Raw genomic sequence first — 24,231 nt, 5'->3', positions numbered from 1 at the left:
TTGATTGCATTCGTTTAGGAACAGGGCTGCCTCCCGGGCATGAACCGGTTGCCCCGTTTTAAAGTCGGTTCAAAACAAAAGTGATGTAGGTTTAGCACTTGGAGTAATGAGTAGGATTATTGTTTGTGCACATGCAAAAGCGATTGCTTTTGATAACCACGCTTTATCTGCCTTCCAAATGGAAACTAGTTTAAACATTCGAACATATGTTCTCTGGAAAATAGTTATTGTAGGCTATGTTTATGAATTATGCATTACGCTGCCTCGTTGACAACATGACCAAGCGGCGCAGATTAGGCTCCCTCACTGTTTTTGCCCGTACGTACCAGGGGCCATGTCCCAGTGCACCTAATCGAACTCCCTTACCGTGTGTATGGAAATTGAAGAGTTCCCTAGTTCCGCCACTATCACATTTCTGCTTCGTCACTCTCACTGAGTGTTTTGTTTGCCCAAGTGATGATTGTATGGGTTATTTCATTATTTATTTTGTCGCAAATAGCCTACACCCTTGGATAAGATAAGACGATTTCAGCTTGGTTTGGTTCTTTTGGTGCTGCTGTCGGTAGAATAGGTCGCCGAAGTCTTGGGTCCATCTGCACAGTCACAGACTGCAGCATCATCGTGATACCGCGTGACAGTGGCTTGGGATACACGCGCGAACGACTCTTTGGTTGAAAAATAAGGCGACCGGCGGTTTTGTACAGAGATACGGTTCACGTTTCCTTTTCTCGGGGACCAGTGCATTGTCTGGCAGGAAAACAGGTGAGCAAAGTTGGTTATTTAGCAAATTAATGGGCTGTTCTAGGAAACTATGGTCATAATTTTGACAGCAACCATATAGCCATCTGTTGGAAAACACAGAAACCATCGGAGAGAATAGTTCCCCATTTGACAGCATTTGCTTAAAAACCTCTTAAGGATCGGAGGATCACCTAAAATGACATACACAAATCTAACTGCCTGTAGCCCAGGACCTAAAGCAAGGATATGCATATTATTGGTACCATTTGAAAGGAAACACTTTGACGTCTGTGGATATGTGAAATTAATATAGGATAATATAACACATTAGATCTGGTAAGAGATAATACAAAGAAAAAAACATGCGTTTTCTATTTTTGAAATGTAAGAGAAAGGCCATTATATGATTTAGGAGTCGAGGCGCAATTTAGATTTTGGCCACTAGATGGTAGCATGGCATGCGCTCAGTTTTAGACTGATCCAATGATCCATTGCATTACTGTTCAGAATGTTGTATCAAGTCTGCCCAAATGTGCCTAATTGGTTTATTGAAACATTTAAATACATAACTGTGCACTCTCCTCAAACAATAGCAATGGTATTCTTTCACTGTAATATGTACTGTAAATTGGACAGTGCAGAAAGCTTGAATTTTTGCAAATCTTTCTGCCCATATCAGATATGTTTATGTCCTGGGAAATGTTCTTGTTACTTACAACATCATGCTAATCACATTAGCGCATGTTAGCTCGGAAACCGATCCTATAGAGGCAAAACACCATCCCATTTGCATTATCTTCTTTTTGGGGAAAAACTACAGAGATAAACTTCCTTTTACATTTTCCCTGCACAATATGATTGTCTTCCTTGCAGATATGAGTCAAGGCCAGGGTCAAGCTCCTACAGGTCAGGACCAAGATCAGGTCACTGGGATGGTGTGTCTGGAATCTGAGCTGCAAGATGGACAGTAAGATCTTATCACACACCCATCACACAATCAGATAGCTTATTTATATGATAGTACTTCTGCTGCAAATGTAAGATACTAAGTATATTATTCCATAGTAGGCCTAAAGGTAGAGTATTACACACTGACATGCAAGTATTCAAATAACAGTATTACATTCATGTAACTACCCATAACTGGATGTTAGAGGCAATATGTAAAATACAGTAACACAACTTTATTTGATCCTTTCCATGTTCTTGTTATATTTGTCAGCTATCTAAATGTGACTATCTGTTCTTGTCTATAGGATGAAGGAGGTGGAGGTGGATGAGCAGAAGATTCTATTGGTCCGTACCCAGGGCTTGTACAGTGCTGTAGGGAGCAAATGTTCCCACTATGGCGCTCCTCTAATCAAAGGTATTATCTACACACACATGCATGCACAGAACACCCATCCACATGCACGCATGTTCATGGCTGGGCCATGAGTTAACAGTTATTATTTATTCTAAACCATTGTGTTGAAAATTGGGTCAACCCATACAGGCTTGTTTGTTTTGGTAGTCTATTCATTCATGTAGAGTGTATTTACATAGAGAACACTGTATTCAAAACTCTGTCATGACAAATGTCATCTGTCAGGCTTGTTGACAGTTCTATTGATGCAAGTGCACAATAATGGCATTTGTCAAGGTGTGTCATTCACCATGCCCTCTGGATGCTGGCTATGCCCTTTTCATACGTCTCACATTACAATCTGATTGGGTGCGAAAAACGTCAGTGCCGCTATCATTAGTCATAATCAGGGGTCAAAGTAGGTCGGTACGGTCCGGTGTCCTGGTAAGTATATCGTGGGGGTAATAAACACAGTTATTAGTCACATTGGAGAGTGGAGAGAATATTGTGACTACTGTAGTGTTTTGAACAATGAAAATGTCATGCTCTCTCACGTCACAGGTGCCTTAGTCGGGGACAGAGTGAGATGTCCCTTTCATGGTGCATGCTTCAACATCAAGACTGGAGATATTGAGGAGTATCCTGGCCTGGACTGTTTGCCTAGTTATAAGGTATTAACTTGCTTTATATTAATAATGCAGTTCAATAACTGGGGAACAATAACTGTGAATCAATGAATACTTTGTCTTGAATGTGTTGACTCTGTCACCTACACTAACTCATCTTTATTTTCTAAGGTCAAAGTTGAAGATGGTAAAGTCTATGTGTCAGTAAACAAAAAGGTCAGCAAGAATGCATGATTTTCTCAACACAGTCTCTCTTTCCTAAATGTACATGTAGCTTACTGAGTACAGTTGGTGCATAGATGGACCTTATGACTAAAGTATCCATGATCTCCTCAGTCTCTGAAGGTGTACAAGCGGGTGAAGGATATGAGCTGCAGAGTGTCAGGGGTCAGGCACACCATCCTGCTGATAGGAGGAGGTGAGGATTGAGCCTGAAATGTCAAGAAAAAGGGGGAGGCTTCTTCAGGGAGTGGAGACCTCAAAACTAAATTACGTGTGTGTGTGCAGGACCTGCCTCTTTGCTGTGTGCAGAGACTCTGCGACAGAACCGCTACGAAGGTCGAATCGTCATGGTGACCAGGGACACCCTGCCACCCATTGACAAGCCCAAGCTCAGTAAGGTAAGGGTGAATGGTCATGGGTCAGTTGAAAGCTGGCATGACCACCGCTGTTCTAGAACACTTCCGAAAAGAGCATCTTTTGAGCCCACAAGGGGTGTGAAGTTATTTTAGTATCCACAAAGTTTGTAATGCCCCTTCTCTTCCTCTCTTGCTACTCCTCCTCAGGCAATGCATTTGGAGAGTGCTAGCCTCCTCCTTCGGCCAACTGACTTCTTCCAGCAGTATGACATAGAGCTATGGACGCAAAAGGAGGTGAGACCAGGGGGAGGAATAATGTGGCAATAATTAACCTGTTGACATAGCCTACTGGAGTATCTTTTTATGAGTTGTTAGCTCACACAATGTATTGAAGTAGCATACTGTCTTTGGTCAGTAGCACCATGTGATCTAACTTGTGATCAAAGCCCTGGCGTAATCTAAATGTGTGTGTGTATTTGCCTGGGTTGTTTGTAGGCAGTATCTGTGAACCCAGTGGAGAAGACAGTGAAGCTGAATGACGGCTCCTTGCATTACTATGACCAGCTGCTCATATCAACAGGCTGCAGGTCAGTGGCCTGTTACTGTTACCCCTCCCTTATCAAACGCCGTTTGGGTCCTTGTGTGTCAAAAAGATCCACGTTAAATTATACTATTTGATGTGTCGATTAACAAAATTCTATTATAGAATATTGTGTGCGCCGACTTTGCTTGTGTAGGCCAAGCACCACCACCACTACAGTCAGTAGCATTGTCAAAGCTGTAAAAAAAGTATACAAATAAGCACACACACCGGCCCCTATTGATGTGTTTACAATACTGCATTGGTAATAAGCCATAATTTGTTTGACTGAATGGGAAAGCAGTGTGAACAGCCTTCTATACTCCGCTTCCATTGTTTTGATCACACGGAATGGGATATGTTCAGAGTATCTTCAGAAAGTAATATCGACACATATACCGATGTGGTGAATGAGTTTATCAGGAAGTGCATAGGAGATGTTGTACCCACTGTGACTATTAAAACCTACCCCAACCAGAAACCGTGGATAGATGGGAGCATTCGTCAAAACTGAAAGCGCGAACCCTCGCATTTAACCAGGGCAAGAAAACGGGGAATATGGAAGAATACAAACCTTGTAGTTATTCCCTCCGCAAAGCAATCAAGCAGGCTAAACGTCGGTATAGTGACAAAGTTGAGTCCCAGTTCAACGGCTCAGACATGAGACTTACAGTGCCGTGCGAAAGTATTCACCCCCCTTGGCATTTTTCCTATTTTGTTGCCTTACAACCAAGAATTTGATTAACCTAACATGCCTACCACTTTGAAGATGCAAAATATTGAAATTTTGAGTGAAAACCTCCTTCTATCAGCAAGGGCATTGAAGATGAAACGTGGCTGGGTCTTTCAGCATGACAATGATCCCAAACACACCGCCCGGGCAATGAAGGAGTGGCTTCGTAAGAAGCATTTCAAGGTCCTGGAGTGGCCTAACCAGTGTCCAGATCTCAACCCCATAGAAAATCTTTGGAGGGAGTTGAAAGTCTGTGTTGCCCAGCAACAGCCCCAAAACATCACTGCTCTAGAGGAGATCTGCATGGAGAAATGGGCCAAAATACCAGCAAGAGTGTGTGAAAACCTTGTGAAGACTTACAGAAAACGTTTGACCTCTGTTATATACCCTTTGTTGGCAATGACAAAGTATTGAGATAAACTTTTGTTATTGAGCAAATACTTATTTTCCACCATAATTTGCAAATAAATCCATTACAAATCCTACAATGTGATTTTCTGTTGGTTTTTTTTCTCATTTTGTCTGTCATAGTTGAAGTGTACCTATGATGAAAATTACAGGCCTCTCTCATCTTTTTAAGTGGGAGAACTTGCACAATTGGTGGCTGACTAAATACTTTTTTGCCCCACTGTATATATTCCTAATCCATTCCTTACTTAGATTTACCTGTATTCTGGGTATATGTTGTGAAACTGTTAGATATTACTTGTTAGATATTACTGCACTGTCGGAGCTAGAGGCACAAGCATTTCTCTACACCCGCAATAACATCTGCTAAACATGTGTATGTGTCCAATAAAATTTCATTTGATTTGATTTATCGTCCCTAGAGTGAATAGAGTACTTGTCAGCACTAAGCAAGAGGAGGATATTTTTAGGTCCTTTTGTTGACTACAGTAATCAAATAAGGGAACATTTTAAAGAATCAGTCACACTGGTCCCCTACCTGTCTTGGTATATGCTACCTAGACAATGTCAGAGCCATAGCTATAGGCCTACAGCGTTTGTCACCACATTCTCCATGACAATCACATTCTCATTTGAATTGGTGACCATTTGAATTCTAGATGTCAAACTCTACTGAATCTGTATGCCTATCTAATGCTCTGTCCAATGCTAGCATACTAGCATGTTAGCTGTTGTTTTACCCACGTCTCCCTCTCTTTCTGCCTCCTTGTAGGGCGAGGCCTCTGAGCTGTCCTGGCTCTGAGTTGGAAGGAGTGAGGATACTGCAGAGCTACGAGGACGCTAAGGAGATCCACCAATCCTGTGTGGGAAAGAAGGCTGTGGTCGTTGGAGCCTCCTTCATAGGTTAACCATAAAGAGATCACTTCATACTGTTCACTGAGGAGAAGTCCTATTTTTTAATTTATTTTTATAAATGAAATGTATAAGTAGTTTATTCACTATAGGTTTGTGAATTGGTTGCTTACAGTAAGTTGAGGTTGTTGTATTTGATAAGACTTTCATTTGATTTGTGTGCCTCGACCAAGTTTTTCCTCCTCCATTTTTACATCATAGGTATGGAGGTGGCATCCTACTTGGCAGACAAAGCTGCCAGTGTGGCGATGGTTGGCAACGGCTCATATCCCTTTGAGAGGTCCCTGGGCCCAGAGATTGGGAAGATGACAATGCAGGTCTGAGACAATAGTTATCATATGTAATGTACTCTACCTGATACAATACCCACCACTCGGCTGCAAACGTTTATGAATATGTAACTCCCAAGTTTTGATAGTATAACTCAAACACGAGTGTGTGTTTCTCCTCTGTCGAAGATGTTGGAGGAGAGCAAAGTCAAGTTCTACATGAACGACGGAGTGGTGGAGATCAGAGGGGAGAATGGCAAGGTATAATAAATCAATATTCACCCAGCAGCAAACATCACCACAACTTACATCACTGTAATACACATTATGGACATTCTCTCAAGACCCATAGAGATGATTGAACATTGTTGTTTGTATAGGTGAAAGAGGTTGTTCTGAAAAGCGGTGTGGTCGTGGAAACGGATGTGGTGATAGCAGGGATCGGTAGGTAATCTGATACTTCTGCATATCCTTAAAGATCTATAAAGGATCCATTAGAGTTTCCATCAGCTCACACTTTCCCTGTTAAATCTCTCTACATGGTCTCTGTGGAACTTTCCCATCCTATTTCCACAATTGGTTTGAATTAACCAGACCTAGGTTCAAATAGTATTCGGTGTCCGGCAAGCTCAATCAAGCTGAGCTGAAATATTTTAATGAAAATAAATACTATTTGAGCCCAGGTCTGATAAATGGGGTTTCACAATGTTGGAGGTATTGATGTAACCATCATGCTTTCTCCTTAGGTGTCATCCCTAACTCTGACTTCCTGAAGGAAAGCCAGGTGGAGGTGGATTCTAGAAAGGCTGTCATCATTGATAAGGTAACCATGATGATGGTTATCATTAACAAGCTATAGTTATGTTGAGGTAATAACTATGGTACTAATGGTTTACACTCCCCAACACATTGCTGCTTCCCTACAGTTCATGAGGACCAACATTCCAAATGTTTTTGGAGCAGGAGACGTGACTTCCTTCCCTCTCACCATACGGAAAGATCAGAGGGTCAACATTGGACATTGGCAGTTGGCATCAGCTCACGGTAAAATCTAATTTTATTTGTCACATGTTTCGTAGAAAAAGGTGTAGACTAACAGTGAAATTGTTACTTACGGGTCCTTTTCCAACAATGCAGAGTTAAAAATATATATGGCTATATATAGGGAGTTGAAAATAAAATGGCTATATATAGGGAGTAGAAAGTATCATGGCTATATATAGGGAGTAGAAAATATCATGGCTATATAAAGGGAGAAGAATATAATATGTGTTTGGACCATAATAGATCCTTAGTGATGTGGACACCGAGGAACTTGAAGCTCTCGACCCACTCCACTACAGCCCCGTCAATGTGAATGGGAGCGTGGTCAGCCCTCCATTTCCTGTAGTCCACAATCAGCTCCTTTGTCTTACTGTTCTTTTTGTCCAAGTGTGGAGTGCAATAGAGATTGCGTCATCTGTGGATCTGGGGAGGTATGCGAATTGCAGTGGGTCCAGGGTGTCTGGGATGATGGTGATGATGTGAGCCATGACCAGCCTTTCAAAGCATTTCATGGCTACAAATGTGAATGTTATGGGGCTATAGTCATTTAGACACAGGTTTCCTTCGTGTTCTTAGGGACCAGGAACTATGGTGGTCTGCTTGACACATGTATGTATTACAGACTGGGTCAGGGAGAAGTTGTGGCCGTGTGAATGTTAACCTGTTTAAAGGACTTACTCACATCAGCTACGGAGAGCATGATCACACAGTCATCCGGAACAGAAGGTGCTCTCACGCATGATTCCGCGTTGCTTGTCTCGAAGCGAGCAAACAAGTCATTTATCTCTACTGGTAGGCTCGTGTCACTGGGCAGCTTGTGGCTGGGTTTCTCTTTGTAATCCATGACAGTTTACAAGCCCTGCTACATCCAATGAGCGTCAGAGCCGGTGTAGTAGGATTCGGTAGCAGGATTTTTTATATGCATCCGGGTTAATGTTCGGCACCTTGAAAGAGGCAGCTCGAGCCATTTAGCTCAGGGCGGATGTTGCCTGTAATCCATGGCTTCTGGTTAGGATATGTACGTACGGTCACTGTGGGGACAATGTCATTGATGCAATTATTTATGAAGCCGGTGAGAAAAAAAGACTGCTATGCCTGTATTCTACATTCATGATCCTGAAGCTTTTGTCCCTGCCTATCACTAACACACCTGTGTTAGTCAACCACTATGGATATGGCAATGAGAGAATGTCAATTGGTTGGATGTTAGAAATAGAATGAAAATTTTTAACGTGTTTGCTTTTTCCTCAGGAAGGGTTGCAGCACTGAATATGTTACAGAAGCAGATTAAGATCGATTCTGTTCCTTTCTTCTGGACAGTGCTGCTAGGGAAGAGTGTCCGCTACACAGGTGATAATCCGAGATGAGATAGTGATGCATCTAAACTCTTAGAAAAAGGGTTCCAAACGAGTTCCATGTAAAACCCTCTGGAAAATGTTCCACATGGAACCCAAAAGGATTCTACCTGGAATCAAAAATGGTTCTCCAATGGGGACAGCCGAATAACCCTTTCAGGTTGTAGATAGCACCTTTGTTTCTGTTTCATTCTACACTCTTAGAAACAGTCACTGTTCAATTAACTTATAGTGCATTCGGAAAGTTTTCAGACCACTTGACTTTTTCCAAATTTTGTTACGTTACAGCCTTATTCTAAAATGGATTATATAATGTTTTCCCTCATCAATCTACACACAATACCTCATAATGATGAAGCAAAAACAGGTTTTTATAAATGTTTGCACATTTATAAAAAATAAAAATCATATTTGCACAAGTATTCAGACCCTTTACTCAGTAATTTGTTAGGGCATCTTTGGCAGCGATTACAGCCTAGAGTCTGTTTCGATATGATGCTACAAGCTTGGCACAACTGTATTTGGAGAGTTTCTCCCATTCTTCCCTGCAGATCCTCTCAAGCTCTGTTAGGTTGGATGGGGAGCGTCGCTACATGGCTATTTTCAGGTCTCTCCAGAGATGGTCAATCGGGTTGATGTCCGGGCTCTTGCTGGGCCACTCAAGGACATTCAGAGACTTGTCCACTCCTGCATTGTTTTGGCTGTGTTCTTAGAGTCATTGTCCTGTTGGAAGGTGAACCTTTGCCCCATATTCTGAGGTCCTGGAACAGGTTTTCATCAAGGATCTCTCTGTGCTGTGCTCTGTTCATCTTTCCCTTGATCCTGACATGTCTCCCAATCTCTGCCGCTGAAAAACATCCCCACAGTATAATTCTCCTAACATGCATCACCATAGGGATGGTGTCAGGTTTCTTCCAGACGTGACACTTGTTATACAGGCCAACGAGTTCAATCTTGGTTTCATTAGACCAGCGAATCTTGTTCTCATGGTCTGAGAGACCTTGTGTCTTTTGGCAAACTCCAAGCGGGCTGTCATGTGCCTTTTACTGAGGAGTGGCTTCTGTCCGGCCACTCTACCATAAAGGCCTGATTGGTGGAGTGCTGCAGAGATGGTTGTACATCTGGAAGGTTCTCCCGTTTCCATAGAGGAACTCTGGATCTCTGTCAGAGTGACCATTGGGCTCTTGGTCACCTCCCAAACTTCTTCCATTTAAGAATGATGGACGCCACTGTGTTCTTTGGGACCTTCATTGCTGCATTTTTTGGTACCCTTTCCCAGATCTGTGCCTTGACACAATCCTGTCTCGCAGCTCTACAGACAATTTCTTCTACCTCATGGCTTGGTTTTAGCTCTGACATGCACTGTCAACTGTGGGACCTTGTATTGACAAGTGTGTGCCTTTCCAAATAATTTCCAATCAATTGATTTTACTACAGGTGGACTCCAATCAAGTTGTAGAAACATCTAAAGGAAGAGCAATGGAAACAGGATGACCCTGAGCTTAATTTCGAGTCTCATAGCAAAGAGTCTGAATACTTATGTAAATAAGGTATCTGTTTTTTATTTTTAAGAAATTTGCAAAAAATGTATGACAATTGTCACATTGTCATTATGGGGTATTGTTTGTGGATTGATGAGGATTTTTTTTATATAATACATTTTAGAATAAGGCTGTATCTTAACAAAATGTGGAAGAAGTCAAGGGGTCTGAATACTTTCCGAATGCACTGTATGTTGTCTTATTTGTCTCTCATACCTATCGTTTCCAAGGCTACGGTGAAGGATACACAGAGATTATATTCAAGGGCAAAGTTGAGGAGAGGAAGTTCCTAGCTTTCTATATCAAGTAAGTGACAATGCATTGCTTTACCTTTCTGTTTTGGTTGGTAGTTTTGTAAATGTCATTTCTGTGCCTAAGATGCATCGTGTGTAGTTGGGCACAACATAGGAAAATGTTTTGCAGCGGAAATTAAAATGAATGTTCTTATTGGACAGGACAAGTTCTGTTTTAATATGTTTCCTGGGGGCCTTCCTAGTGGCGCAGCGATCTAAGGCATTGCATCGCAGTGCAAGAGGCGTTACTACAGACCCTGGTTCATTCCCAGGCTATGCCACGTGGCCGGGAGTCCCATAGGATGGCGCACAATTGGCCCAGCGTCGTCCGGGTTTGGGGAGGCTTTGGCCGGGTGGCTTTACTTGGCTCATCGCGCCCTAGCGACTCCTTGTTGTGGTTCGGGTGCCTGCAGGCTGACCCCGGTCGCCAGCTGAAAGGTGTTTCCTCCGACACATTGTTGCGGCTGGCTTCCGGGTTAAGCTGACGGGTGTTAAGGAACGCGGTTAGTCGGGTCATGTTTTGGAGGACACATGACTCCACCTTCGCATCCCCCGAGCCCGTTGGGGAGTTGCAGCGATGAGACAAGATTGAAAAAGGGGGGTAAAAATTGAAAAAGACCATTTAAAAAAAATATAATTTTCCTTGAACACAACTCTGAAAGCATACATATGTGATAACCAGGGATGATCAGGTGGTGGCAGCAGCCAGTCTGATGTTTGACCCTGCTGTCGCTCGACTGGCAGAGATGATGTCAAACGGATTAGTCATAACCAAGGCACAGGCACAGTGAGTTACCATTTTATATGTACACAAGCAAGATAAATATATGAGAGAAAGAGGCAGTGTGTTCATGCCTTAGAATGGTGTTAAGTTAATCAAAATGTTGTATTTCCCACATAATCTTAGTTTACGTCTCTTTTGTAGATCTGATGACCTCAGTTGGTTGCAAATGTAAACCTCCTTTTCCTGCAACACTCCATGGTCAACGCCCGGTCCGACGGTACCTCCTTTAACCCTCAAATCAATGGATATAAAAAAAACGAAAATGTTCTTACTCTTCTCTCTAATAAAAAGCCAAATGGTCTCAGGATTATGTTTGCTGATCGAAAACTACTGGGTGTTCTGTGTGATCTGTAGTTTTTAAAATCTTTTTAGGAATAAAAGGTCTATTCTATGACATGTCTTCATTGCCTTTGAATGTCTTTACAGTTACAGTATTTGGAATAATGGTAGTCTATCACACCTTTTCTCAATACACCATATGCTGTGGTTCAGGTGGTGAGAAATAAGAGTAGTGGCCTCAGGACATCACGGTCCTCCAGTATCCCGGAAGCCCCGGCCCGCCCTAATATTGAATGTGATGCGTTGCCTGTCAGGAATGTAGTGGGGGAAAGATAGAAAGGTTTTGAAAAAGCACTGGATTATGGAAGTGTAACAGCATATGAAACAGCAGCTCAGACATCTTTTAAAAATATAGATGTAATCCAGGCCCAGTTGTAAGTGAACATTTAAGAACACAATACTATGCCTTGAATATATTCACAGATGGATCTAAGGACCCTAAAACAGGGAGGACAAGTGCAGCTTTTAGTGTTCCTGAGTTGGCAGTGACAAAAGAGCAACAAATCATTGTTCTGTTTACACAATGGAGTTGATGGCCATACTCTTGGCTACAGAGTGGCTGGAGGAGACAGTGTAGTCATCTGCTCTGACTCTGGTGTAGCACGGATTACCTTAAATTAATTTGTGTCTCAGAGCAGACAGGATGTATTATATGAGATTTTGTAAAGGGAGGCTAAAAACAGTGGTTAGAAGCAAAGGGAGGTCCTCAGGCCGAGAGAGAAGGAGGAAAATGTCATCACAAGGCTGAGACTGGTGAGGAAACATCCAACTGGGAGGTGTGATCATTGTCAGGGGGAGATGAAGACAGTGGAACACATTCTATTTCAGTGCCAGAAATATTTGAGGGAAAGGGAGCGATTGTTATTAGGTTTGAGAAGTAATGAGGTTGAAGACAAGATTAAGTGCACTGCTGGGGAAATCTTCAGGGGGATGTAGTATTTAATTATGTATTTCGTTTCCTTAAGAAGATGAAAATATTGGGCAGGATTTAGGCCTTCTCTGTCTCTGGTTCACACTCCAGTCCAGTTGGTGGCGGTTATCCACTTTAAAGTTGGTTGCCAACCGCCATCTAAAATCCCCAGAAGAAGGAGGCGAAGGCTCTGCTTTCTGCGGTAGCTAGCTAGTTGTTCATGATGATGGAGGAGGAAGAATTGGAATTTGCGGAGGATTTGGAGGCAATTTTGCACCTTACTCCTGAGGTGCAGTTGGCCATCGAGCAGGTAATCGTGTGCTAAGTGGGATAGTTTCTTATATGCAATGAAAATAGTAATGTGTTTACAGGCATGAGCTAGATAGCTTACCTAATGTTAGCTGTGTTGTTATCCTAGTTAGCCTGCTAGCTACATTAGGCTTGTTGTTTTAGGGACCTTTATGTACAGCTAGATAAGTTATTTTCAATACATGTAAACAGTCATATTGTATCTGAAGTTTTGTATTTCCAGCTAGGTAACGTTAACTGACGAGCTAGCTTTGTCTAACAGCACCCTCCCCTTTGGTAAAAACAGACAGGTTGCCACCCCGGCCTTACTGGTGGTACCTGTCATTTAAACTGACACTAACACGGAACCCAAACCGGTTGCGCCATCGTGCATAAATATATTGTGTCCCCCCCACACCACGATACCCAGGTTAAAATATCAAAACAAACTCTGAACCAATTACATTTATTTGAGGACATGTCGAAAACATTACACATGTATGGCAATTTAGCTAGTTAGCTTGCACTTGCTAGCTAATTTGTCCTATTTAGCTAACTTGCTGTTGCTAGCTAATTTGTCCTGTGATATAAACATTGAGTTGTTATTTTACCTGAAATGCACAAGGTCCTCTACTCCGGCAATTAATCAACACAAAACGGTCAACCAAATCGTTTCTAGTCATCTCTCCTAGTCTTTTTCTTCGCTTGACTTTATATTGCCCTAAGACACTGTGCGGTCACCCATAAGTGATGGTTGCGCTTTGCGTGCAGGTGGTGGGACTTCAACCACCGTTGAAGAGGCCGGATATGGAGCAGGCCCAGGGGAATCAACAAGGCAGGTTAGGGCAGATACCACCCACCCCAGTAGAAAGTGGTTGAGGCAAGATAAGATCGCCTGAATGCTGCTGGTGGGCAGGCAACGCTCTCATGAGAACTGAGTCCAGTTCCATGCCAATGAAGGCGATCCTCTGGGTGGTTGTCAGATAACTACTTGTTGTTTACAATAATGCCCAGCCCACTGATGTGGGTCAGGAGCATGCCTCTATCTGACAGGACCTGGGTCCTGGTCTGGGCACAAATCAGCCAATCATCCAGGTAATTGAGGATCAACAATCTTTGGGATGTGAGAGGTGCCAAGTCAGCGTCCATGAACTTTGTGAAAGTGTGGGATGCCAAAGAGAGGCCGAAGGGAAGAACCATGAATTTGTAAGTCCTCCCTTCGATAGTGGATTGGAGGTACTGCCAATGAACTGGGTGAACAGGAACATTGACGTACGCATCCATCAGGTCAAGCGTCACAAGCCACTGGTCCCTGGACACGGCCTGCAACACGCGGCTGGGGACAGCATGTGGAACCTTAATACTTTCAAGTACCCATTGAGGTTGCGGAGGTCCAGAATCTGTTGAAACCCTCCGTCTCTTTTTGGGACCACAAAACAAGTGGAGTAGAACCCACCTAGCTGTTCTGATGTCTCAATCATACGGATGACACCCTTGTCCAGGAGTGAGGAAATCTCCAGCTGCATGGTTTTCTTCAGGGGGTCGGCCACTGTGATGACACAAAGGCCCCTGAAGGACGGATGCCGGAATTGGGGTCGGTACCCCTCGAGCATTGAAGATAACACCCATGGGGACTCCACACACTCCTCCCACTTTGCCCTTTGAGACTGGGAGAAGCGGCCAAGGAAGGATGTGTCAGGGGACCTGCCGGGGCCCACCTCTCCTCTGGCGCCCCGAGCACATCGGTCCCCCAGGCATGTCCCTATGGTGTTGACGGTTGACACCATCACACCTGTCACAAAGGGAAGCCATATGCGCAGCCAAGCCAATAAGGAAGCTTGGAGGAATAGGAACCCGGTGAGGGATAAATTATCCAGTACCTCTGCAAAAACCGGGAAAGACCAATGTGGGAAAAACAGGCTGTCGCTTCACCTCACGCTGTGCCCCTCCCCGCTGTCGTCCCTTAACACGAGGTGATGGGGCAGGATAGGGACACCACCCTCGTTCGGGTGCAGGTGGGTGGTGATGGGTCGTCTGCCTTGGGCCGGAGGAAGTGGCATGAACTGTCTCAGGGTCTCCCGGTCCCCACGAACCTTATCGGTCTGCTCTAGAATGTCATCAACCTCTGGGCCAACGTCAGCCTTGGGGTGAGGGGCAAATGTGCTCTGGAGAGCAGCTGGCAGACGGGATTGGGCCAGCCAGAGATGGTGCCAGGAGGTAACCACCTGCCCCATGGCCTGTCCGTTGGCGCAGGCCACATCCCTCTGGAGCAGGGAAAGCAGGCGAGACACATCTATCACTTCCCGGAGGAGCTCCTATGTGCCCTCTTGCAGCAAGGATAAGAGAGTCTGCAGGTAGGCATCAAAGTCGCATCAAAGACTCTGCGGGGGTCCTGCCTTCAGTCGCGGGTTCCGCTCTGGCAGATGCCCACCCCTCCTGCAAGGTCTTGCGGAACTCAGCAGAGATGGGGACAGATAGCGAGTCATCACTCTCCACCAGTTGATGTCCAATGCAGTGGCTACCTGAGTAGGCTCCTCAGTGCCAGCATCGTCCCCCAGGAACAGCCTATCACTGGCCAACAGGGAACAGCTGTTGTTGCCATCTAAGCTATCAACCTCCTGACGCAGGGCATGCGCCCTCCTTTCAAGGTGGTCCCAGCTGTCTGACTCTGGGCCCAGTAGAGGGACTAACAGATCGTTGCCGCACCACCCCTGAGGGAGGCAGCTCATCCCTAGCCAGAACCCCAGCCTGGCCGACCCATTTGCGCATGGCCTCCAATTGTGCCAGGTCCAGGCGTTCTAAGAACACCACACAAAACAGGCATCCAGTATGGCTTAAACCCAGGCAGTGCATACACAAGGTATGTGGATGCCAGCATCACACCTGTCACAACGGGAAGCCATAAGCTCAGCCAAGCCAACAAGGCCACGGATCAGTGGTCCGACGCCCTGTGAAAGATATGTCGTGACCCGGATGGAGGTATAGGAACCCAGGGAGGGATAAATTACCCGGTACCTCTGCAAACACGGGAAGACCCCTTTAGGAAAAACAGGCAGACAACCAAAAAAAATAGCAAACAGGTAATTGATTTGATTTATGTGTTTTACACCAACTCCAATTTTACCGAGCCGGTTTAATATCCAAGCAGTAAACAAAAAACAGCACCATATGATGGAGTAACTCCACCAAGGAACTCCAAAGTAAGTGTCTCAACGTAGTGGCAGCACACCACCATACCCTTGCAGTCTGCAGGAGAAAGAACAAGAGAACGCTGTAGGGGAATTAGCAGAGAACCGGACAGCATGTTAAAGCAATTCACAACACACACAAAACAAGCCAGTCTGCAAGTTGTGTAAGGTTAATGCAGTTTGTGTCAGCAAGAGCCACCAATATATTAATGGATGCACACAGTCGTAGTGTAATGCTAAAGGAACACAAGCACGACAAACCACAGGCGGAAGATGCGGATCAACCGCGTGCAGCGAGTGGAGCACTCGAGGAGGGGCTGGCCATGTGGCCAGCTGCTCCAGGCTGCAAACTGCTAGTGAGTATATTTCCACGCAAGATATTACACTTACCAGTGATTTACCAAGCAAATTTCAAAAAGTTTGTACCTCAAACCATACGGATGTCCGCCAAGAAAATTCAAGACCGTGTCACGGCAGTGGGGTCTATATATAGGGGCGGACCCCAGCCGTGACACAGGTGTACACGTGAGTTAATCTGTAAATCCTCACCTCGGATGTATCCCTCCACCGTGGAGTGATCCAATATAGTGAAACATAAGCAACAACATGTATTTAATGAGCCATATTTATATGCCTTAGGTTTTCCCCAGTCAAGACCCATTGGACAGAGCAGATTTTAATGCTGTGGAATACATCAATACGTTGTTTCCTACTGAGCAGGTAAGACTGGAGTCCTTCACAGAAACTAAAGTCCCTTTCTATTACACCAAGGCTCTAGTCTTGGATACTTCTTTTTTATTTATTTTTTATTTTTATTTCATCTTTATTTAACCAGGTAGGCTAGTTGAGAACAAGTTCTCATTTACAAATGCGACCTGGCCAGGATAAAGCAAAGCGGTTCAACACATACAACAACACAGTTACATATGGAATAAACAAACATACAATCAATAATACAGTAGAACAATCTATATACAGCATGTGCAAATGAGGTAGAATAAGAGAGGTAAGGCAGTAAATGGGCCATGGTGGCAAAGTAATTACAATATGGCAATTAAACCCTGGAATGGTAGGATGTGCATAAGATGAATGTGCAAGTTGAGATACTGGGGTGCAAAGGAGCAAGATAAATTAATACAGTAAGCTATATCATTTCATACATATGTTCTTGTTACATGATGATACAAAGTTATAGTCTAGCAGCTGGCTGACACCAAACTCAAATTCTTCCTGACATCAGTCTGGAAAGGGACAATGACACAGCTACGACCGAAAGTTACTTTTTGTAGCAGGTTAGGGGAGCATTTTCACTAACCCTAAACTTTTACCTAACATGAACCTAATTCTCCTAATCTGCTGTGTTCATTATGCTAACCTGGTGCGTAAGTTATCCGAACCTGCTGCCTAAGTTCTCATAACCTGCTACAAAAACGTCACTTACGGTCATAGTTGTATTGAAGTGGCGTGTTTACAGGGAATCTCGTCTGGAAAAGCTCCTTGATGTTGTAGGCATGATGCGTCGAATTACCGATTTGAGGGGATTCATTTAACCTGTCCTCTGTTGAACCGGTCTATGGCCTCCGAGCACCCGACCCCTTCCAATACAACTGTTGAATTTTCAAATCCAAACAACTCTTTTTTTTATTGTCACATACCCAGGACAGGTGCAGTTAAATGTGTTTTCAACCCCCCAGGAGAAATCTCCCTGGAGAAAAAACGTTTGGGAGAACAAATCAAAGCTCAAATCAATTTTTGTGTGAATATGGAACTGACAAACTGACTGCTGTGAACAGACAAGTGTCAGAGCTCTCCCTCGCTGTTTTCCACGTGAGTCTCGTCAGCCAGGCTAAAAAAGGCCATACAAATGTAAAAATCTGAACCTGCACGATCATAGTAAAAATGATGTCCTCAAGCTTCCAGTAAAGCGAGACACAACTTCCTCTTGAATTATGTTTGAACAATCTCTTTTAGCCTCCGGAAGATGCTAAAATCTCTTGAGTAGGTCGCTAGGTGTTGAAATAAAGATGCTTAAGTATTTTTAAGTGTATACTTTTTTTTTTGCTTGCTCTCCTCACTTTTCAAAAAATTAATTGAAACATACAAAAAATGTGTATGGCCTAGCAAAACAAAGGTCTTTTTGACCTAGTAGAAGGTAATAGTCATGATGAAATGCCCACTAGATGGTGCTGCCTGTGTACCTTTGTAACATTAGAAAAGGATCCATCATCCAAATCAGTCCATACAACTTGGTTTTGTGTGAAGAATGGATTTTAATTAATACATAATCATGATACCCCTGTGTTTCCTCAGTCACTGGCTAATATAGATGATGTGGTCAACAAGATCCGTCTGAAGATTCGGTGAGTGACCTCACTTTATTATTATTATAATATTTTTCATGAGTTTTAACAGAATGTTATTTATTTTGTGTGTTCAGGTGTCTGGATGACAACATCAGGACGGTGGTGAGAGGCCAGACCAATGTGGGCCAGGATGGCAGACAGGTGAGTGAGGGGACCGTCTGGGATTACTCTTCAGTGTGTGGCTACCTGTTGATCATTTTCCTGCATAATACTCCTGACTCTGTGTAAATACTTAGGTTGTTGGTTGTTATTTATGAGCTAATTTAAGGATTACGGTGTGTGCATGTGTCAGCACGTGTGCATGTTTGGAAGGGTGCTATATATATGTGTGTGTGTGTGTGTGTGTGTGTGTGTGTGTATATGTGTTTTTATATATATATATGTATGTATGTATATGTGTTTTTGTATGCTTGGTATGTAGCACTGGGCTCAGCGACAGAGTGCTTTGATAAATGAACAGCAGTAGCATCTTACTGTGAGACCCAGTAGGGCCTTTTGGTGGAGAGAGAGACTGCCAGTCAGTCTACACTGGTGAGACCCCACAGAGGGTTGACTTTGTGGCTACAAGACAGTAGCGTGTTGCTGCTGCCTCAGTCTCACACTCTGTACACACCTGCTGTGTCTCACACACACACACTTCATCCATCCAACAGACTGGTGAACTGAGATGTTTTGCAACCTTTTCCCCAGTGTTATTACTCCAAACCCAGACAAATGTGTTGGTGCTCCTCTTTCTGTTTCTCTGTCCTCACTAATGCCATGGAGAAGGACAGGATGAGTCAGAACCATCCCGTTCCCTACTGCTGTCCTACAGGGAATGATTCCCCTCCTTTATTCAGGGGTTAAATTTGGACCTGTGATTTGGTGTCTCACCGTTTCTCATCTGAGAACGTCAGAAAAAACATTGATGTACTGTAATGCAGATCCTCGCTCTGTCAGGGAACTGTGATTTTGAGGGGAAAGTGACACCTGATGGGGGAGCTGTTTCAGTGTGTGTTGCGTGTTTCTGTGATGGTGGTCCGATTCTGCTCTGTTAAGGCTGGATTATCGGAAATATTCTGGACAGAATCCACTAACCCATGGGGTTGGTAAGCGCGAAAGCATGGCACTGTACCGTTGGGTTTCTGGTCTGGTGGTCTCGTAGCCGAGGGCCTCTGAACCATCCGCATCTCCCACAGAGCTGAGGGAAGATCCTTTCTGCAGATGGAGAGGTGTTCATTGTTGCCCGAGATGGAGAGAGCGAGAACAGGAGAGGAGAAAATGACATATAGTTGTTGAGTTGGGTGCACAATTGCCTGGCACGCTAGTTTGGCAGTGTGTGTTCGAAGGTGCCAAATCCACCTACTTAATTGAGCGCTCCTAATGACAAAGGGCAAGCCAGTGAACAGAAAGTTGACAAAAGATGGATGTAAGAACAGAGGTGGAGAAGGGCTGGAAAGATTCCCCTTATATTTAGTCTGTAGCGGTGGCAGACTGGCAGTGATCATCAGAGCAGGGTGCGGATGGAGGTTTAGATATCCAGGGGAAGGGTAGATGAAATCAGAATGCCAGGGATATTTGGAGCAGATGGGGGAATTTGGGTGTATGTATGTGGGTGCATATGAGAGTCCTAGGACAAGGAGGGGGCTCATTGATGTTGTTGATTATGATGGAATGAATTACACACACACACTGGAAAATCATTCCATTCAGTCTTCTCGAAGCATTTCGGACTAGTTTGTTGTCATTTGCCTGCTCTTTTACTAAGCAGCTGTCAAAAGCAGCAACAAGTGATCTGGCCAGCCCATCGTCATGGTAACATGGACCAGAAGGCCAAACATGTCTCACTGGTTCACTGCAGTTTAAACTGCCTGAATCCCATTTAAGTCAACTCTAGTTGCTTCCATTACACCCCATTCTTTTTAGTCTTTACAATCGCACAGTAAACAATTTATAAGTGATGAATAAGTCGCTCTCAGACATACTATTGTTCCCCTGATTATGAAACTTTGCAGACAAAATAAAAAAGGAAACTGTTTCTTCCCTGAGGAAATGGATTCATTGTTCTCAACAAGCTTATTGTGGCTGCATTGAGTATGGAACAGTGAGTGGCGGAGGCTCGGTGTTGGAGGGAGGGTGGGGCGTTATAGGAGTGGGAGAGAGGCTCATTAACAAACCAAACATTTGTTATCAATGACATGTAGCCCAGCCATCATGCCAGAAAATGTTAACTGCATTGAGCTTGCATAGCTCATTCAGCATAACCATTATCCCGCTATACACTGTACATTTCCCATGTGCAGCTAGATGTCCCCACATGGTCAGGTCAGCTGTGGGGCTTTATGGTCGTCAATGAGGCAGCGGATGGGGATCCGGCCGGCGGGCATGTGGATGGGTTATGGTTATTGTGTGTGCATGCGGATGTCTTACGTGTGTTGCAGATGTCTTACTGTAGCTCCTGGCATCTGGGATGTACTTATTAGGAACACTGAGACGGAACCTCCTTGAGAAGCAAACATAACATAAATATTTCATCTAAGGGAAATTTACTGCTTCAAGTTGGGTTCTCTGCTCTTTCATCTGCTTTGTCTCTGTTTTTCATACCATGTACTTTATTGTCCATTTACATGGAATTTCATTTTGTGACCTCGGCATACAAATACACAAACACAACACGCATCAACAATATATTACATGGAGTACGGAAAACTGTCACTCTCTTCCTCTGTCATTCATCTCTCTCTCTTTCTTTCCGTCTCTCATTCTCTGATGTCTCTGACGTCTCTGTGTTGCTGTTTCTTTTCCCCCAAAACAATATGAACGTATCCTTTAACACTGGGTTAATGTGAAGGTTACCATGTACTTTGGACACACTAGTAGTGACCCACCCAACCACAGATATAGAATGACTAGAGTGGACATGCCCATACAAATATATGCTCATTCTATTTCTATGGACCAAGCATCCAGCTCTTTATACTGGATTATCAATGCCTTTGCCCTCTCCTGTAATATACCAGAACATATTTCTGTCCCTGTTATTATGGAGTAATTTGTGCAGAGAATAAGCTATTGTGGCCTCGCCTGTTTGCTTTATGTGTATGTTCAGTATGAAAAGAGCTTGCTACATATGAAGAATGCCTTGTATACTGTTTATTGAATGTTGAAAAAGGTCTTAATTTACTATGCACAACCTAGGCCTACCCAATAAACTACAGGGTCTATGGATAGGAGGAATGCGTGACTTGTCATTGTGGGAGACATCCACATCTCTTCATATCTGTCAGTGAAGAAACAACCCCTCTAACTGCCCCTTGCCTTCCCCTCCTCCAAAAATCTCCAAATAGAGTCCACATGTGTGGCAGACAGTGCTCTATTTCTGCAGGGTTGAAATGTGGCCTCTCCCCCGCCTGGGACTGGGTTGGAACAGAGGATGGATGGGGGCGTAGTAGAGATAGCGATCTCAGCCAGGCAGACTAGTGCTGGGCTGTGGTCTCCCGATACCCTTCCCAATGCTCAGACACTTGTGCGATTAGGCTAAACATAGGAAATTCATGTTAGGAGAAGAGAGGCTAGGCAAGCTGGCTTCTCAAGGTCTTCAGACTATGGGCTCTACTCAGCGTGTGTGTCGGTTTTGTGTGTGTGTTTTTGGTATTGGTTGTTTGGGCCTCAGGCTGTTATGGAATTGGTATTCTGGTGGGTTCTTAAGTTGTTTAAAGGTAGTTTGTCTCTCGGGGCCTGTTTGAATCAAAATTACATCTGGAGGTCGACAGATTATGATTTTTCAACGCCGATACCGATTATTGGAGGACTAAAAACAGCCGATGCTGGTTTTTATGTGTGTGTGTGTGTGTGTAATAATGACAATTACAACAATACTGAATTAACACTTATTTTAACTTAATATAATACATAAATAATCTATTTAGTCTCCAATAAATAATGAATCATGTTCAATTTGGTTTAAATAATGGAAAAACACAGTGTTGGAGAAGAAATTAAAAGTGGTAGAAGAGAGTGAGAACATATGAAAGCTGGTGGTCTTCAATATTCCCAGTTAAGAAGTTTTAGGTTGTAGTTATTATAGGACTATTTCTCTCTACCATTTGTATTTCATATACCTTTGACTATTGGATGTTCTTATAGGCACTATAGTATTGCCAGCCTAATCCTGGGAGTTGATAGGCTTGAAATCATAAACTGCGCTGTGCTTCAAGCATTGTGAAGAGCTGCTGGCAAACGCAGGAAAGTGCTGTTTGAATGAATGCTTATGAGCCTGCTGCTGCCTTCCACCGCTCAGTCAGACTACACTATCAAATCAAAGACTTAATTCTAATTTAATAAACTCACAGAAATATGAGCCTTAGTTTCCGGGTTTGTCCATATTAATGACCTATCATTTTGAAAACAACGTTTAATCTTTCAGTGAAATTCGGAACCATTGCTGTTAAATTTCACAACCTTCTATGTTATGTCATAATATGTAAAATTCTGGCAAATGAATTACTGTCTTCGTGAGGAAGAAATGGTCTTCACACAGTTCGCAACAAGCTCGATAACCCAAACTGCTGCATAATTTTACTCTGCTTGCACAGAACGCAAGAGAAGTGACACAATTTCCCTAGTTAATATTGCCTTCTAACATGAATTTCTTTTAACTAAATATGCAGGTTTAAAAAAATGTATAATTGTGTATTGATTTTAAGAAAGGCATTGATGTTTATGGTTAGGTACATTGGTGCAACGACAGTGCTTTTTTCGCGAATGCGCTTGTTAAATCATCACCCGTTTGGCAAAGTTGGCTGTGATTTGATGATAAATTAACAGGCACCGCATTGATTATTTGCAACGTAGGACAAGCTAGTTAAACTAGTAATATCATCAACCATGTGTAGTTAACTAGTGATTATGTTAAGATTGATTGTTTTGTATAAGATACGTTTAATGCTAGCTAGCAACTTACCTTGGCTCCTTGCTGCACTCTCGTAACAGGTGGTCAGCCTGCCACGCAGTCTCCTCGTGGAGTGCAATGTAATCGGCCATAATCGGCATCCAAAAATGCCGATTATGAAAACTTGAAATCGGCCCTGATTAATCGGTCGACCTCCAATGATATCCTCCCTCCCTCTGAGGTAATCACAGATGTGAGACGGTTGGATTGGTGAAAGCAGTTACTGTAGAGACCTTGCTTTCACTTAATCAATCGGGTATAGATCAATCAATGGTAAGCTCAAGGAAGTGAGGCAGAAAGGAGTCATTTTGTATTATTGTAAGTATGTTGATGGTCCTGGCCAGTGGCAACCCTCGACAGGTCATGACCAACCAAGCTTCTCAGCTTCCTGCCCCTGACATTCCTAGCTTTTTCCTGGTAACAGACTACATGGTAATTATTTATCAGAGCCTGCCCTGCATGCCCACTGGTTTAACTGAGGGGTCTACCAGTGTGTGTGTGTCCACATACAGTCTGCCTGTGACCTTGAGTCTGGCTCTGTGACCCTGTCATCATGCTAAGCCTCTAAGCAGAATAGATGCTGCTTCCTGCAGAGACAAAAAGGAATCCATTGCTGTCAACAAGCAGATTGTGTGTGAGGAAGAGCGAGAGTATGTGTGTGTGTTTTCCCTGTCCGTCCACTTTTGAAGAGCCTTGTAAAAGTGGTACATTCTTTAGGCAGCTGGTGCCGGCTGTTAGGATTCCATCTTTGTGAGAAGGAGAGGAGAGCCCCTCCCACCCACACACACATACACACCCCACATTAGGCCAGTGTTAGGCCAGTTACCCCCAATTACTCTGGCATCAGATAGCAGTGCCAAAGCCCAGCTCAGACCATCAAAGCCCGGCTGCGTGGTGTAAAATAGAAATATTAGATAGCAATTAGTTTACTTCTCTATGAAAAACGCCCCAGCTCAGACCATCAAAGCCCAGCTGCGTGGTGTAAAATAGAAATATTAGATAGC

At 43.7% G+C, this 24,231-nt stretch overlaps 2 protein-coding genes across 3 annotated transcripts in view; both read left to right on the top strand.

Moving 5' to 3' along the window:
* LOC135552870 (apoptosis-inducing factor 3-like) overlaps nt 1–11,603 on the top strand; it is a 63,497-nt gene extending 51,894 nt beyond the window's left edge. Inside the window, exons 1-19 of one of the 2 annotated variants that reach the window (XM_064984783.1) lie at nt 364–762; nt 1,615–1,708; nt 1,998–2,107; nt 2,648–2,757; nt 2,884–2,928; nt 3,049–3,130; nt 3,220–3,332; nt 3,498–3,584; nt 3,786–3,877; nt 5,784–5,914; nt 6,125–6,240; nt 6,382–6,453; nt 6,573–6,636; nt 6,939–7,015; nt 7,119–7,236; nt 8,488–8,586; nt 10,363–10,438; nt 11,108–11,212; nt 11,351–11,603. In XM_064984783.1, coding sequence (XP_064840855.1) covers nt 1,617–1,708; nt 1,998–2,107; nt 2,648–2,757; nt 2,884–2,928; nt 3,049–3,130; nt 3,220–3,332; nt 3,498–3,584; nt 3,786–3,877; nt 5,784–5,914; nt 6,125–6,240; nt 6,382–6,453; nt 6,573–6,636; nt 6,939–7,015; nt 7,119–7,236; nt 8,488–8,586; nt 10,363–10,438; nt 11,108–11,212; nt 11,351–11,381 — 1,620 coding nt within the window. In that variant the 5' untranslated portion in view covers nt 364–762; nt 1,615–1,616 and the 3' untranslated portion in view covers nt 11,382–11,603. Of the gene's footprint in view, nt 1–363; nt 763–1,614; nt 1,709–1,997; nt 2,108–2,647; nt 2,758–2,883; nt 2,929–3,048; nt 3,131–3,219; nt 3,333–3,497; nt 3,585–3,785; nt 3,878–5,783; nt 5,915–6,124; nt 6,241–6,381; nt 6,454–6,572; nt 6,637–6,938; nt 7,016–7,118; nt 7,237–8,487; nt 8,587–10,362; nt 10,439–11,107; nt 11,213–11,350 lie in introns of those variants that run through there. The other variant, XM_064984784.1, reaches the window with a different exon arrangement.
* A 1,031-nt stretch (nt 11,604–12,634) lies between these two features.
* LOC135552867 (vacuolar protein sorting-associated protein 53 homolog) overlaps nt 12,635–24,231 on the top strand; it is a 30,972-nt gene continuing 19,375 nt past the window's right edge. Inside the window, exons 1-4 of the mRNA XM_064984780.1 lie at nt 12,635–12,768; nt 16,574–16,654; nt 18,245–18,294; nt 18,372–18,438. Of these exons, the coding sequence (XP_064840852.1) occupies nt 12,679–12,768; nt 16,574–16,654; nt 18,245–18,294; nt 18,372–18,438 (288 nt within the window). The 5' untranslated portion in view covers nt 12,635–12,678. The remainder of the gene's footprint in view (nt 12,769–16,573; nt 16,655–18,244; nt 18,295–18,371; nt 18,439–24,231) is intronic.

This window comes from Oncorhynchus masou, chromosome 13 (assembly GCF_036934945.1).
Source record: "Oncorhynchus masou masou isolate Uvic2021 chromosome 13, UVic_Omas_1.1, whole genome shotgun sequence".
Lineage (NCBI taxonomy): Eukaryota > Metazoa > Chordata > Actinopteri > Salmoniformes > Salmonidae > Oncorhynchus > Oncorhynchus masou.
The sequence above is the reverse complement of the archived record's forward strand: the minus strand, read 5'-3'. Positions and strand labels throughout refer to the sequence as shown.